The sequence below is a fragment of the Notothenia coriiceps genome, unplaced genomic scaffold (genome assembly GCF_000735185.1).
Source record: "Notothenia coriiceps isolate Sejong01 unplaced genomic scaffold, NC01 NC01_scaffold00019001, whole genome shotgun sequence".
Lineage (NCBI taxonomy): Eukaryota > Metazoa > Chordata > Actinopteri > Perciformes > Nototheniidae > Notothenia > Notothenia coriiceps.
The window spans coordinates 662,423-679,916 of NW_011351702.1; the positions used below are offsets into that span (position 1 = coordinate 662,423).

The 17,494-nt window shown below is 39.2% G+C and overlaps 1 protein-coding gene across 1 annotated transcript in view; it reads left to right on the plus strand.

The window, feature by feature from the left end:
* The first annotated feature begins 254 nt into the window (after positions 1 to 254).
* The window catches only part of LOC104951722 (uncharacterized), a 50,193-nt gene continuing 32,953 nt past the window's right edge, over positions 255 to 17,494 (plus strand). The window contains exons 1-6 of the mRNA XM_010778453.1: positions 255 to 334; positions 1,183 to 1,246; positions 1,433 to 2,597; positions 2,693 to 2,939; positions 4,062 to 4,397; positions 4,566 to 4,743. Of these exons, the coding sequence (XP_010776755.1) occupies positions 1,201 to 1,246; positions 1,433 to 2,597; positions 2,693 to 2,939; positions 4,062 to 4,397; positions 4,566 to 4,743 (1,972 nt within the window). The 5' untranslated portion in view covers positions 255 to 334; positions 1,183 to 1,200. The remainder of the gene's footprint in view (positions 335 to 1,182; positions 1,247 to 1,432; positions 2,598 to 2,692; positions 2,940 to 4,061; positions 4,398 to 4,565; positions 4,744 to 17,494) is intronic.

Sequence of the window (17,494 nt, forward strand, 5' to 3'; positions counted from 1 at the left end):
GAGTAGCACTTGAAATGTTTTGGCTCCATGAAACCTGATGTACTTATATGATTCTGTTTTCTTCAAGTTTGTATCTTATTGGTCGAATGCACTTATTGTAAATCGCTTTGGATAAAAGTGTCAGCTAAATGTAATGTAATGTAATATAAATAATCTAACTGGTGGGATTTAAACTTTTGAGACAAGTTTAACAGGAAACCACGGGGCTTTACGCCCGTGAGTAGTTCTCGCGAGATTACGAAACAAGAAGGCAGAGAAAATGGAAGGCTGTGCTAGCTAGCTGGCTAGCTGAGCGAATCCAATAATAACTGGAAACAAAACGTTCATATGCAAGGTACGAATTCAGTTTTAGTGGCGGTGTTCATTTACTTTCGTACAACATGCTACTCTTGTGTGGGCAGCGTTGGAGACACTTATCTCCGTAGCGTGTCATAACTCACAGTGTAGGAGCTAGCTTCTAGCTAGCTAAATGAGGGGCAAGAGAACAATGTCAGGACAACTGCTATCTCTAAGAAGTAACTCCGGAGTGTTTGCACCGTTGCACAAGAAGGACGTTTCATGTATACACTTCCACAGCTGCCTGAGATCTAGTAGTGACTAGTAAGGGTGGTTGTTTCGTTTCTAACAGTACATTCACTTGGACCCTATGGAGTGCACGCATAATTATCACTCCTGTTGAGCCTTTGCAAAAATGCACAGCAGCACTGTATTTGCACCAGACATATTATGGGTACAATCCCAATGTCCTAACACACCTGCCAACCGTGAAATAGTTTTCAATACATACAAACATTATTTGTAAATAACTTAGCTGGATAAGGCATTTAGTAATCGCTCAATTGAGGATTTACATTTACTAGTAACAACGCAGTCTACAGCATATTTAAGACCATATTGCAAAAACGGAACATTATAACCTTTTTGATGTATGGCTGTTGTATTTCACCATATTTGTTTTAGTTGTTGATAATATTATAAAATAAAAATGTACAGTTAAATGGAAAAAAAGGTTAAAAGGAAAAGCCTACTATTTACTCATAAACTAATGTGGATGATTTGGTGAAAATTAGGCTTTGGCAGCCATTTCCTCATTGTAAAGTACATATTTGTTCTGCATTTATCCACCATCTTACTTTCAAAATGATTAATATGTACTAACAAATTCTATCCTGTTTTTCGTAGCTACCAACACATGTCAATATGGATCCAATGGAAGATAATGACATCATCAATGATTATAATGATGGTAAAATACATACTTTTTTTCTATTTACATATCTGTTTTTGTTAAGCACTTTGGGTTGAAGCTTGCTTTTTAAAGTGCTATATGCATGAAACTTGATGAGTTTCTTAGATGGGCTGACTGGTGCTAAAGATACACATGAAAACGTTTTGAGCTCTGTTAACCCCTTTTGTCTCTGTCTTTCTTTAGAAGAACAGCCAGAAGAGGCTGGTTCGAGTGTTAGGCCAACCATGTCTCAGGTTAAAAAGTCCTGGGGCTTCAGACGGACAACAATCGCCAAAAGAGAGTTCTTGGATGAAGTTGGAGACCTAACAAGCAATCCTCAACCCGTACGCAGAGCCAGAGGTCGTAGAGCCAACCCAACACCCCAGCCCTCTCCAGAAACCCAGAGAGTTTCCCGTGGAACCAGGAGTGTAATAGATGATCTCGAGTGGTCTGCCCCATCGTCACCAGTATCAGAGGAGAGCAAGCCCGCCTCCGCAGCCTCAGCAGGAGGGAGCCTTGACCCCAGCTCGTGGCAAGATTGCGGGTCTGCCTTCCACACTGCTTTCTCACTGCTTGGTGGAGGTGAGGGTTTGGCACTGGACATGTCAGACACACTGGCAATCCCTGACATTTTGGAAGTCACTGACTCCCTTGAAGCCTCGCCACCCCAACTCATAGAAGAAACGGAGGTGCCTGATGATAATGAATCTGCTGATGAGATGGAAATCTCGCAGCCTGTTGCACCTGACAATGTGGCAGGAGGAGAAAATGATGACGTTGTTCTGATATCTAGTCAGGAAGAGGACAGTGATGATATGTCTCTGATGCAGATGAAGGAGCAGATAGCTTCAAAAGGCAGACAGGGAGACACAAGAGGTAGAGGGGGGAGAGGTGGAAGAGGAAAGGCCAGAGGAAGGGGGAGAGGCAGAGGAAGAGGTAGGGGAAGAGGCAGAGGACGGGGCAGAGGGAGAAGCAAGGCAGTGGCGCTTCAATCAAGGATTATTGATGAAGAGGACAACCACAATGAGCTGGTGGTAGTTAACCCCGCTGATCAGATGCTGCAGCAATTTCAAGACGAAGACAAAGAAAATGATCCACAAGATCCTGCTGAAATAGTGATATCCCCTGCTAACTCTGACATCACTCTGAGTCCCACTCAGCAATCTAGCTCAGACTACATAATCATAGACACTGATTTAGACCACATTACTGATATGACTTCTGGCCAGTACGCTGATGCCCCAGAAGAGGAGGAGATGGAGGAGAAGAAAGAATATACTGACGTAGAAGAGTTTCCACGAATATTAGATACAGACGGCTCTGATTCCAATGCTCTGTACTGCATCTGTCGGCAGAAGCAAGATAAAAGGTATATTCTGGTAACAATATCTCTGGGGCATTGGGGGTTTGCATACCTCAACCATCTGTCGGTTTCACTTCCTGATCTCTGCTGTTTTCTTCTAGGTTCATGATCTGCTGTGACATTTGCCAGGATTGGTTTCATGGCGACTGTGTTGGTATCAGTGCAACACAGGGTCGTAAGATGGAGAAGAAAGGGCAAGAGTACGTGTGCCCCCCTTGTACTACAAGGAAGCAGATCCAACTCCAACCAGAGCCTCAGCCAGAGCCTGAGCTTAGCTTTCCCGAATGCTTGACGCTAAGTCCACCCAGTGAAGAACAGGAGCAGCACCAGGAGCAGAAAGATCTCAAGGTTAGAATTTGGTTTGGATTGTGATTGATCTCCAGATGGCTCGTTATCAGGCCCGGTTCCAGAACAAAATGACTCAGGGTGCATCTGAGATTAGAGAGGGTGCAGTGGTAAAGTGCTATTTTTACAAGTGTTGAGTGGACCTAACACTCTCTAGGGGGGTCCTCACCTCCTCTAGGGGGGTCCGGGGGCATGCTCACCCGGGACATTTTTTTTTTAATATTGAAGTTAAAAGCATCAATCTGGTGCACTTTGAGAGCAACATTAAGAGATCTATGGATCTATGTGCTCTTTGTTTGATTCATGCCTTCCCAGTCCCTTATCACGTACAAGAGCATGGCGCCAGTTGTAGTAGCCAGTTGTGGTGAAGGCATCTGACTTACTTGAACCGAAATGTCTACATGCATAGCAAAAGATGGCATCTTTTTTACATGAATATTCCAGCCAATCTCTGTTTTGAAACCATGAGCTGCAAAATGAGCGCCTTACCCCACTGTACAGGCGAGTTGGGTACTTTTTTAAATATACCTGTGCAGGCTCTGTTTTGCCGAGGTCCTCTGGCACTTGCGGGTCGCTGAGGGGTGGCGGTGTTTGGGGCAACGAAGCAAAGCCGGCAAGTCGGGCGTTAGTGTCCACGACAGTGGCCGCGGGTAACATAATGTCCCCATGATCTGAACTGTTATTATCTGCAGTAGATGCAGTGTTACTGCTGGCGATAAGCGGCCTGGTTGTTTTAAACCATTTTCTGATGTCCATCACTGACTGCTGTGTAAGCACCTTGCAGATGACGAACGCGCAGCGGCACAGGTCACGCGCACCTGACATAATAACCTTACTTACCGTTTAAATTGACCAAATAAATGCAGCAGACAATGTTATTTAACCACAATTACAATTTACTATATTCTTATTATTATTATTGTTATTGTACATGTAATATTTTTCCCTCTTTTTTTTTCACTTTTAATTTTTCAAATGAGGGTGCATAACGACTCAACTGAGGGTGCAATGCACCCTTATGCACCCCCGTAGAACCGGGCCTGCTCGTTATCCTTATGCAGTGTTCACACCTACACAACCAAGGGAGTTTTTGCATTGCTTACTCACACAAGTCTCTGGTTTCAGGAGACTTTGTCTGCGGTTGAGGAGGAGGAGCAGCAGCAGCAGCAGCAGCAGCAGCAGCAGCAGCAGCAGCAGGAGAAGGAGAAGGAGAAGGAGGAGAAGGCTCCTGTGATGATGTCAAAGCTTGAGCCCGATGCTGAGATGGAGACAGGCAGCTCTCTTCCTCTGTGCATTGGACCCGAATGCTCCAAACAAGCCCTACAAGACTCTGTTTACTGTGGCACTGACTGCATCCTGCAGCATGCCGCCTTCACTATGAAGACTCTTTCTGTTCCTAAAGTGCCCAAGCCCAGAGGACGGCCTCAGAGAAAAGCTGCCACTGCCAAACCCAACCCAACGGTAAGTTCTTTATAACATGGACACAGAGAAATTGAGAGACTTTAAAGGTGTATAGCACATTTTTTTCTTATTTAGTGTTTTCTAATTTCTGTCTGATTTAATGTAAATATTTGTTATAGTATGAACTACCTTTTTATTTTTTAACCTAAGCCAATATGTTCCTCACAGGGTCAGAGGTTGGGTCGGATGTCAAAGAGATTAGAAGTAAATGCTGAGGAACGTGAAGAGGAGGATGTGAAGGAAGATGATGGAGGGCAGGAGGAGGCTGTGTCTCACTTAGCCTGCGACCCCAGTCTCACAGAAGTTCAGACCACTTCCATACCATCGTCTAAGTTTTACACAGCGTGTATGTACCGTTCGCTACTCATACACATTCAGATCACACAGCAGTTTATACACCATGCACAAAAGGCCTCTTTGGCGTTTCAGATTTTCCTCCCTATTTGAATCCTAGCACTACGTAACACAATCATACACGATCATACACACACACACACAAATACACACACACACACACACACACACACACACACACACACACACACACACACACACACACACACACACACACACACACACACACACACACTTTCTCTCTGTGATGACTGATAAGTAGCAGGGGTCAGCATTGGGGTAAGTATGCTCACTTTTACAGTTATTCTTTTGACACCAAATGCCCAAAATGTGTCTCAACAATGTCAACTTGTCAGGATTCAAGGATTCACATAAACCTGTCTCATAACTGGTTTAACTAGTAACTACAACACAAAGCGAATGTGTTTCGGGGAGTTCTGGGTAGGCAGGGTGGTTTCCCACAATTTGGTATCATTTTATTGAAACACTGCTCCGATGTTCATTCCGATGGACTTTGCAAAGGTCTAACAAACTCAAAAGGTTCACACTGAAGAATATGTGCTGCAGAAGTCCTTCACTGAATGATGCAAACCAGCTGGAAGGAAGGAAAGGAAGTCATTTCACATCAACACACTTGGCAACAGTCTATTACTTCAGAAACATGCCTCGCACTGTGACATAAGCTGCTGGTGTTTGACCGTTTGAAGAATGATTTAGATTCAAGGTTTTGGATGTGTTCATCACTATAACCTGCCGTGCACATAAAGCACAGTCTTATGCATGAAGATGCTCACATACACAACATTATTCATTGTTTGAAATGTTGAACCCCATCACGCCACACATTATATTCTCTTAAAATCAATTTTGACAACTTCAATATCTGATTATTTAAATAAGTTAGACAACCTTAAGTCCTATCTCAGATGTGTAGACACTTCAAAACCCTTTTAATCGATTTTTCTTCCAACATTAAAAACTCATAATTTAGTTGTTTTTTTCTAAATGTAATCCAACACAACTTTGCGCACTAGGATCTGCATTCTCCATTTTATTACAGACTGCATGCTTAAGAGAGTTCTAAGTGTGTATTTATTTCTCAATATGTAAGAAATTAATTCCAGAACAAAAAATTTCTTAACTTCTCTAAATATAATGGCTGTCTCCAGACGTGTTTTTCAAACCCCCATGTTCAATCACCAGCAATTTCTCCCGATTATTAGTCCTATGCCTCTTTGAGGCGAGGTCCCTTTTGTTTTGTTTTGCAATTGGAACTAAGTTGCATTTCACAATTTTCCTTGTCACTCTGTCATGCTCAAACAACTTTCCACGGATCAGAGAAAACGTTTGCATCATATTACAACTTACAGTGCCTTATCCATCAACACCAACCAGCAAACAGAAACACTGATTTCAGAAACAAACAGAAACACTGACATTAGCTGGGATAGGATTTTGAATGAAAAAGAACTGGGCATCTGGTGAGGAGGAGGAGGAGGAGGAGGAGGAGGATGATGATGATGATGAATTGAGTCCTCCAAAGACTCAGGGGGGACTGGAGGATTCATCAGTGCAGGTGCTTGGAGGAAGTTTCACCTGGACTTCACCGAACAGCAGATGGGAGATTGTGTCACATTTCCATGAAGATGATTTGGAAGTGTCAGCCGGCCTTGTGCTGCATTCCTCCGAGCCTCTGAGAAAAACCTGGCCCCTCCTGCAAATGAAGAAAGAGAACAGTTGAATTCACATGCAAGCTAGAGATTAGGGAAAGACATCATCTCTGTCATTGAGTGTGGGTATAGTGGTTAAATAACCCTTTGTGGGTTTTATTTAGTCAGATTTGATTCCATTAATAGCTTGAAAATAATATAATACATTTATGCTATAGTCTGAAACCATTCGTTTTTCATTTACACTCGCATATGCATCCATTTATATTCATACCAACAGCAGGGAACAACATCTGTCTTCTAAAACACATTCATTTGCTTTTCTTTTGAATGCTGACCTGGGGTCAGCTTCTTCTTCCTTCTCCCACTACTGTGGAATTTACAAACTGAACAAAAGCCATCAAACCTTACACTTACAAATACACTTCACAAACAAATGTATTCAATATAAAGAGGACCGAAGGTCTATATCAGAATCAGCTTTATTTGCCAGCTCTGTGTACATATAAGGAATTTGACTCGTGACGATTTTTATGTTGCTCTTATTGTAATTTCACACAGTTCCAACTATATAGAAATAGAATAAAAACAAAGCCAAACAAAGTTATGAAAAAATAAACACTAGTTACAACAGTTATCTTACAAATAGGTCTGAATAGAAAATGTATATACATTTGTATAGTTTACTGATACAGAGATTTACGCATAACACATTGGTTTAAAAGGCCATAGCCAAAGGACTATAGTTTTTTTTGGAACTTTAGTACGTTTGGATCAATACTTGGACATGAATCACAACACACTACTACTACTACTACTACTACTACTACAATAATAGAAATACAAATGATAATAGGAAGACTACTTAAATGAGAAATTCATTTACAAAAGTCCAGCAGTCCATCTTGGTGATCACCTGTTGCATTCACTCCTGCTTGACGCCTCAATGATCCTCTGAATGTGGAGCTGTGGGCGCTGCCACATCTCCAGAGAAGGTCCTAGAGCTGCTCGACTCACTGCAGGCAGAGGTCCCGTCTCCAGCTGTTGGGTTGCAGGTTGTCTCACATGTTCACAATGGGTTTGAGATCAGGATCCAACGAGCAGTCCTCAAGGCAGGTGTTGCCTGATGAATGGTGCTGTTTTTTGAGTTGCTGCACAATTTCATCCCTGCATCACTTGACATCATGGATAAAGTGACCCAAGCTTAAAGATATGGCTTTTTGAAGAAGACACAATGTGTTTATTGCTCCTGAGGCACCTCAAAGTCATCCTCAGGGAGAATGTCAAGTAGCAAGTCTTGGTGTCTTACTGTAATGCAGGTAGTAGTTTAAGTCAAAAAGTAGTTTTCTCCATCCTGGTCAATAGTTTACAACATTTCCACGTCCTTGATAACAGATTTCCTTAAAATCCATCCAACAAAAGAATGCAAAGTTTGACCTTTTTAAAATATGAACATTTACAGTATGTTTAAAGAACGTGATCAGTATGAAATTACTAGTCATTGGAAGAGTGGGTTTGGGGTTTGAATCATAGTTTAATTTCAATTTCTGTTCGACACTCCAAGGACCCATAAGCACAAGGCTGGACGTCACACACAGTCTGTAGCGCTGGAGTTGCCTTCAATGATAACCCGGTCTCAGTTGCCCCACGTCTGTTTGTTTAGTTAACCTTCCACTTGGGACTGTGATGAAAGCTATTCCATAGAGCAGCATGCCTTCTTTTTTCAAGTATATTAAAGGTCCCACGTCATGGCCATTTCTACTGATCATAATTCCATTGTTGAGGTCTACTAAAATAGATTTATATTATGCAATTTTCCAAACTCACATTTGTCTCTCATACAGCATCTCTGTAAAGTATGTGTATTCACCGGTATTCACTCTCTGTCCTAAACGGCTTGTTGGAGCTCCGCCCCCACGACCCATCCCTGTGAGCCCAGTGTGCTCTGATTGGTCGGGACGTTGCGAGGCTCGCTGCTCAATGATCTGGTTTCCGGGTCGGCGATACAGCGGGACAGCGCAAAACTCATCCTGAGCACACACAAACACTCACAGCCGAAGTAAAAACAATAAGTGTGGCTTGATATTGAGTAAGAAAAAGGTTTATAAACGCTGTGAGAATGGGTCTGCGGAGAGCATTTCTCTGCAATCCCAACTCGTCTATTACCAACCAGGGAGCTCTATGCAAGTCAATGGGACTCCCTGTTAGTTGAACAATTACGCTAAAGGTCCTGGTGTGTGAGGAGCTCTGCCGATTGGTCCATTTTGGTTCCGGGAACCAAATGACGTCATGCGGTTCCCGGAAGAAACAAATGGAAAAAGAAAAATCTCCAGCGAGGCGTTCTGGGGCAGCATAGACAGGGTGTACTTTGAGGGTTTTTGACTCTGCAGACCGTTTACATGCATAACACACAAGGGGACGGGTAATAACCAGAAAAGCATGACATGGGACCTTTTAAATATATCAAAACACAACTAGTTAGAGGGAATTGCAATTGAACCTTTTTACAAAAATTGTTTAAAATTAATCAATAATGAATTATGAAATGAAAGCTACAGAGTAAAAGTAAAAGAAAATGTTGGTCCTTAAAGTTAGAAGTAAATGTTTTACCATGGAAGCTGTGAATACCATGGAATACTCATTGAGGTGCGACAATGAGGCGTCATTCGTAAAAGTCTAGCGAATACATAATACTCATTACCTCTCAATGTTTGAATTACGGGCAAGTGAGTAGGTTTCATTTTCACACGTACATCAATTTGCAACATGGTTGTAATAACTGTCAGTCATTCTTCATCCAAAAATGGCAGAATATATCCATTTAAAAACTCTTAAATCGATTGATTTCCTGCCTTTCCCAGTTTCTTGTCATATTCAAGTGAACATCTTTGGGTTTTGTACTGATGCAACATGACATGTATTCAAGACATCACTTTAGACTTTTTAGAAAGAAGGATTGACATTTTTCACTATTTTCTTATATTTCAGGCTAAATGGAAAACATTGTAGATTAATCCTTAATCAAATTCAGATTAAAAAATTGATGGGCTCAAATTCAGCCCATCAGAATATTAAAAAATAAATGTTTTAAAGTCAGAATCATTAAAAGTGGGGTAGGTAATTCACTTCAGAAACACTTTTTGTTATATTCCATGGAATGCTCTTAACATCCCGATAGCAATGAATACATGAAATGCTTTGACAATAAATACATTATTACATACATGGAGGCGTGTGGCGCAGTGGATAGAGCCTTGGTGTTGGGATCAGACAGGTTCAAACCCCACTGCAGTCAGTATGTCGTTGTGTCCCTGGGCAAGACGCTTCACCCCAAATTGCTCCTGTGGGGATTGTCCACAGCATTGAGTATGTAAGTCTCTTTGGATAAAAGCGTCTAACAAAATAACATGTAATGTAATATACATTACAAAATGTTATCTGTGGAAGCCGTAGTACTGTAAAAAGCACGACCAATTATTTTAGCCGGCCCGGCTAAAATAACTGGATGGCCTACCTGCCTGTCAGCCTTCCATCTGTGCACAAACTTATCTCGTGCCCTCATTGGTCATGTGCATGTTCGATTATGTTGGAGAAGGGGCTCTGTAAGGAAGGGGAAGATTTTTTTCGGCTGGGTAGTTTCAAATTCTAGCTTACTCGAGCTGGTTTCTCCAAAATTACCTATCCTACCTTTAAGGGCTCCAGACACAAAACAGAAATGCTTTAATCTTATCTAAGTCAGGGGTTCCTAACGGGCAGAAGAAACATTTCTATTAAAGAAAGAATTATACATTTCTGTCTTTTTATGCCTTTAATAGCTAACTTGAATTTTTATTAAAATTAATCAATCAATTATTTTTTATATTTTATTGTAATGTAGAGACAAGGCTTCTAGTGATAATCATGTATTGCGTTACAATTATATGTAAAAGAAAAAAAGTCTAAATATGATATTTGGCCTCAAATCATCTGAGGCCTGGCGCCCCCTTGCGATCTTTGGCTCCCCCCCAAGGGGGGCGCGCCCCCCAGGTTGGGAACCACTGCTCTAAGTCAAAGTACACACTTTTATAGATTCACAGAAGAAACAGAGTGGGAGATGATGACTGGGGGACCAACAGTACATTCTTTCACTGGTACTCCTATCAAAGAAATATTTTCCAAACCCGATCTCATTCATTTAGAAGAGTTTGTTTTCATTTATTTGCCTTCATGTATATCGCTCTACGAGGAGGGACGCAACATGTTTAAAAAACACTTAGTGTTTTAAATGTTTACATGTAATTCTCCAAATGTGTTGTTTATCGGCTCAAAAGATTTGAGCTGATAACAGCTAAATCTACACATTGAAATGAATGTAGCAGTGAGTGAAATTAGTTATGTTCCTCTCTTCTCGCCCCCAACTTTCAGTGGGAGCTGCTGTTGCAAAGAGCCACTTCTTTCTGCTTCATTGTCTTCCACTTCTGACTTTAGCTGAACTCTAAATGGTTATTGAAATGAAACTTGAGTCATAATCGGTTTCATTCAAGAAAAAACACACACAATGAAACCCAACCGAGCAACAAAGTATTCCCATCATCATTGAAACTGACCAGCAGGCCCATTGAACTGTTTTTCCTTTTCAAACGTTTACCCTGACTTATGAAACCCACAGGTGGCTTTTTGAACACTCAAAACTCTTGGTTGCATTCACATAAAGCCAATGTATTTGTACATGGGTGTGATGGTATGATTGTATTAGATAAAACCATTTGACAGGGTTAGATCGAAACTCCCTGAGGCTTGTTGATCTGTTTCAAGCTGTTTTAACAGAATGATTAATCCACTCATATAATGCTTGGTATGAAGTTCTGTCATGGTCAATCAAGATAAGATCTACCCATTCACGTATGTCAGTATTGGTACATTCCTTAATAGGACACTAGTTTTCTTAGTAGTGACACAAAATGCGCTATTTAATTCATTCTTGATTAAATAATGTCTTTCTTACTGCTATATTTACACTGTAAAGTTTAGACTTTGAGTGCAGTGAGCACATGATGTGGCACAACAGACACGAGAGAGGCATGTGATTTCTGTTAGTTTCAGTGACTCAAGTAAGAGGTCCCTTTGGGATAGTGTTATTTGTTTCACTGTCAGTGCTCACATAATAGCATGTGTATGTTTTAGGATTTTCAGCCAACATCTATTTTCATTTCTCCTCCTTTGCAGGTGTTTATCTCTTTAAAACTCCATTACTACAGTTGCTTCATAACGTGCTCTCAAAGCTTGTATCTCCTATCCATATTTCCGACAGACTAATCATTTCAATATCTCAGTATTTAATTGTGAAACACAAGCACCCTCTACTGGCCAAACAAATAATGTGCAACCACAAAGAAAACGACTGACATTCCCAGCATCACACCACAGATTCTAAGATACCAACTCATTTTAGTGCAGCTCTTGACAGGCACTCTCTTCAACTTGGAACAACAACCAATACAAATGGTATTGTGTTTTCGAATCCAACCATACAGTGAATTGTCCCTAAAGTGAAATGTGTTGTGAACCATGCACCACGGTGTCATGAAGGATCTAATCATTGTTTCCACTTTCAGTTGATACAAGACTGACCCCATCGTGTTTCCTTTATGTTTCCTTAAGTGAGCCTTATAGAGATTGTATTGACTGTCTTTCTTCTGCATCACCACGAACACATTTTTAGTAAAGGTGAAAAGATGGAGAGTCAACAGAAATCCAAACAGTCATTTTATAAAAGGGGAATTCCTATATCTTCGCCCACAGACACGTCATTCAAAAGTATTTGACAGTGAGCTTTACTCGCTAGTGAAATAGACATGTAGGATATAATGTTACCAAAGGTAAAGGAAACTAAATAATTTTTGGGGAAATGTGCTAATTTGTCCTTCTCAGCGGAAGTTACATGAGAAGATTGATACCACTGCCAATGTATGTTTGTGTAGCAAGTAGCAAGTTAGCTCGGTGCTTCAGGAGATTAACGTTATCCAATGTATCGTAAATTACTGAATGGATTATCCCAAAAAGATGGTTAATTAGTGAGCTTTTTGGGCACATGTTGTTGCATTGAGACACTGTTTTTTAGTATTGACTGGTGAGCTAGGATAACATTACATAATCCTGTCTCCAGCTTCATATTTGCAGACATGATCAAATGATGAAACTTTTGGCGGGAAAACAAAAACGTGTATAGAGTGCTACAGGAATGAGCCCTAAATCCTGGAAGAAAGTAAGGATTTCAGCACTTTCAGTTCTCTGGCCTCAAAGAAAATGGAATTTTTGAATGCCTGAAAAAAGGTCTATGGCAACACGACATTCTGACATTCTGTTTCTATAATACAGCAGTAAATATTTTAATTTATCAATTTATTGAACATGTTAGAAACAAAACAAACAATAATAATTATTATTATTAGAACAAAGAGAAGCAAAATATAAAAAAACTTTCAAGGTATATAAAAAATAAATTCTCAAATAGTTTCCGTCATGTTAAAAATGTTGAAGCTTTTACATGTCGTGTTTTACGTGGGCCGGGCTTAAGAGGTTAAAGAAGGCAGTTGCTAACACTGGTCCACCATTAGCTAAATGGGAGTTACATGAGTAACGCAACCATAATAGTTTGCCTTATAGTAGCTTTTTACTTCTTGTGATTGAATTTACGCATTATTATTATTTCTATACGGGGCGGCTGTTCACTTTGGGAGTGTGCTTAAATGTTTTTTAGATTCTATTTTAAGAGTGTATTTTAGCCGCTCTAATGAAGTGGCTATAGATGGCAATGACAGTCTGTTAGTCAGTGACTCAACCACTTTGGTCCTGACTGAAACATCTCAGCAATTATTGGATTGGATTGAATCTAGACAAATTTGTGAGATGGACTTTTTAAAGATAAAGACAGTTTGTAAATGTAATCTGTAGCTTTGAATGTTTTTTTAAAATATGTGGCATTGTTAGGCTATTCACACACTGTAGTCATTGCCATTTTAGAGAAAATATAAAATGTTCACACATGAAAGCAAGTGATCAAATGCAGAGCTAAAGCGAGGGAAGTGGAAACCCACTGTTCCTGACAAATTTGATTTGTTAAAGTGGAAATGTGGTTTATCTGCAAATGGAGGCCTATAAAGGTTAATACTACAGATCAGAACACGACGAGTTCTGATCTGTTGTTGATTTGTTAGTATCTAAATTACTGACTATAAGACTGAATTTATATTTGTTTCGCTTAACAAATAAAAGATGGGAGCAGAAATTCAAAGGTCTGAAACCAGGCTTTGTACCTATACTCAACACAAGGAAATGAATATGTTAAATGCTTGAGAACAAGTTCAAGATTTAAGATGTTTCAATTTTGTTGTCATTTTATTCTTAGGCAAGGCAAGGCAAGTTTATGTAGCACCTTTTAACACAAGGTCATTCAAAGTGCTTTACAAAAATGAAAGACATTAAGAAAATGGCATTTAAAAAGCAAAGATAATAAAATAAACATTAAAAGAAAAAATGCATGAATAAAAGTTGCAGTGCAGTTTAAAATATGAATAGTTCAATTAAAAGCAGCGACAAAAAGAAAAGTCTTCAGCCTGGATTTAAAAGTAGTCAGAGTTGCAGCGGACCTGCAGGTTTCTGGGAGTTTGTTCCAGATATTTGGATTCTAATAACTGAACGCTGATTCTCCATGTTTAGTTCTGACTCTGGGGACAGAAAGCTGACCAGTCCCTGAAGACCTGAGAGATCTGGATGGTTCATAATTTAGCAGGAGGTCAGAAATGTATTTTGGGCCTAAGCCATTCAATGCTTTATAAACCAGCAGCAGTATCACAGAAAAAAAAAAAGCTGCATTCGCTAAGCATCCAAGTCTCAGAGGTTATATTCTGCAAGTAGGGTCTCCTCTTCAAATATATGTACGTTTTAGGAAAGAAGAAAAGCTATTAAACATATAAAACATCTTACTCCATCAAATCTTTCATTGTGAACAGTAACTCATAGAAGAGACAATGGCTTTTTATGGAGCTGCTCAAAATGTATACTTAAAGAGAACAGTGCTTTGATAAAAGATACATGCTGTTGGGATTAGAGTTATGTCATCATTTACTCAACATCTTGAGTACAATCCAGCAAAACACGATAACACAATTGATGTGTACATTGAATACATTTTCAAACAGAGCGATCCGTTTGGGATGTAACAGTATTTAATTATCAGTGTTTATTAGTGTTAGCAACAGAGAACAGTTTTGCTGTTTGGACTCGATCGATGCCTGGTTTCTTCATTAATCATAGGCCTATATGATGAGAGATACATCAGGATACCAGGAGTGGAAAGGCTGCTGGCGGTGGTGGAGTAAAGCCAGCAGATGGTTAATGAATCTCAGTTGAATCACTTCGAGGTGATGACGAGATGGTGGGCTGCACAGTAGTAGGTCTGACAGAATTGCTGTGATATTTAAAGAACAGCATCTAAGGACTGATTGGCTGCAAGAAAGATCATTGCGTCTAACCATGGTGACGTCAGGGTAGTGAATGACGTGTCACAGAAGATTAGAGTGAGAGGAACTGGCAGAAATTCACCCTCAGAGGGAAAAATGCAAAGAATGAAAGGAAAATATCTTCTGAGTTGAAGCATCATTACTGAAGACCTAAATGAAGAAAATGCATGTCATCATGTGAGAACTGCATTAATATAAATGATTTAGTTTGACTTTAGTTTGTTAATGTAAATATGAATTGAAAATGTATTTTTGAAGAGTGTATACCGTAGTTTCATTGGTATGTGTGTGCCGAGATTTTTCACACATTGAACAATTGCTTGAATAAAAAGAGTATAATATATATATATAGTAAATAGTAAAATATTTAGTATAAATAACTTGAAACCACACATTTGTTACTTGACACACACACACAAACACACACACTCTCAAATCAGAATCATGCACAACTAAAGATTCTTAATTATTTTAGTTATTTTAATATACTTTTTAAGCTTATTTACTCAGTTTTCCATTGGTTTAGTTGGTCTACCGGCCCACGGATGATGAACTAAAACACGATAAATCAATCTCTTCCTGTTTCTGGATCCATGAAAAGATGTGTCCCTGTTTTTCTTTTTACTACAATGCACTTTACATAATTAGTCCTTTTTGAATGGACAGCTTGTCACTGCCTAAGTGCCTTTTAGGCATGCTATAAAGTGACAAAGAGGCGGACCTTCTTCCTACTATGATAGTTATCTGAGCACTGTCATTAAAAGAGGTTCAGTGGGCCCACACCACAGTTGACCTCATTTAATCTGAATGCACAATCCTCAAGTTCTCACGAATCAAAAACACAGGATTAATTTAATACTTTTAATAAAGTATGACTTATTTTAGGTATACACATAGGTGGAATAAATAATTAGATTCTTTATTTAATTAAAACACTTATACAAAGTTGTAAAAATACTCCATTGCAAGTACAATTTTAGTTTTGTATAGTAAGTACAATTTGTTGAGTATAAGTTCAAGTTTAAAAAGTGCTAAATGCAAAAGATTGGCTCCTGGGAGTGTCATATTTGTAAATATTTGGGATTTTAAATTTCATTTGTAGCTAGTCGAGGTCAGCCTGTTTTTATATTGTAATAATTATTCATATTTGTACTATTTTGTATAAATGACTACAGTAATATATTTCAAATGAAAGGCAGTTAATTCCTTAATTTGTGAAGCTTAAAATATGGATGTTTTTACACGTCTAAACAATTATAAACATATTTGCTAAATAATTACGACAAAGGATAAGTAACTAGCTTTCAATAGGAGAATGGAAAATGACAGGAAAATACTCAAGTGAAGTAGAAGTACCTCAACTTTGTATTTAAGTAAAGTATTTGAGTAAATGCACACCTCGGTATATGTGTAGGCATTACCCTGCCATCTTCCTCCTCACTGCTGACCCTTTCTTTAACAAATCCAACAGGGAGAAAACCATTATCTGCTATTTAAACATCTTTATTTCTTTCTTCTTATTTCTATCTACTTCAAACCTTTAGAAAACACATAGGGGGAACACGCTTTAATTGGTGCTGAAGTAAATAAAATGTATAAAGTCAATAGTCATTTAGCAATTAAGGAAGGTGAGGTAGGTAATTCACTTCAGAAACATGGAATGCTCTTAACATCCCGATGGCAATGAATATATGAAATGCTTTGACAATAAATCCATAAAAAAATGTCATCTGTGGAAGCCGTGGCGCTGTAAAAAGCCGGGCCGGCTAAAATAACTGGATGGCCAACCTGCCTGCCTGCTTTCCATGTCGTGCACAAACTTATCTCGTGCCCTCATTGGTCATGCGTGTTCGTGTGTGTTGGAGGAGGGGCTCTGTAAGGAAGTCTGAAGGAAGGGACAGATTTTCTTTGGCTGCGTACTTTCAAATTCTAGCGCACTTGAGCTGGTTTCTCCATTCTTACCTACCCTACCTTTAAGGAAGAAAACATATTAATATATATAAAATAATTTAATTGAAACATATTAATTTAAAAGCAATGACAGTTAGGTCAAGAAGATAAGCAATTGAATCAAGCAATTGTCTCAGCAGTTATATAAATAATAAGGACAACTTAAGACTTTTGTTGAAGCATATTCAAAGTATGTAGGGACAAATAGGGAAAAGTTGATATTTTTATCGCTAGGATTTTCTATCACCTCCAATGTGAGCCATGGAGTTATATAAATATGGACAGGAAATGGAGAAACAGCTTGTTAAACTATTCTAAGTACATTCAAGTCAAAACATCTCCTTGCTGACTTGGATTTGGTGCTTCACATGAATTATATTCATCTCAAAAACAGACAATAGATCCCATTTATCCATTTATTTGTAGTCAAATATGCAATTTTCCTCATGTGTATACAAATGACCTTACTACTGCCACATTTATCACGGGTTTGAGAACCAGATAATACTTGTCATAAACAGTGTTGGGTGTAACGCGTTACAAAAGTAACGGAGTTACAGTAATATATTACTTTTTGCTGTAACGAAGTAATGTAACGCATTACTAATGCAATTTGGGTAAT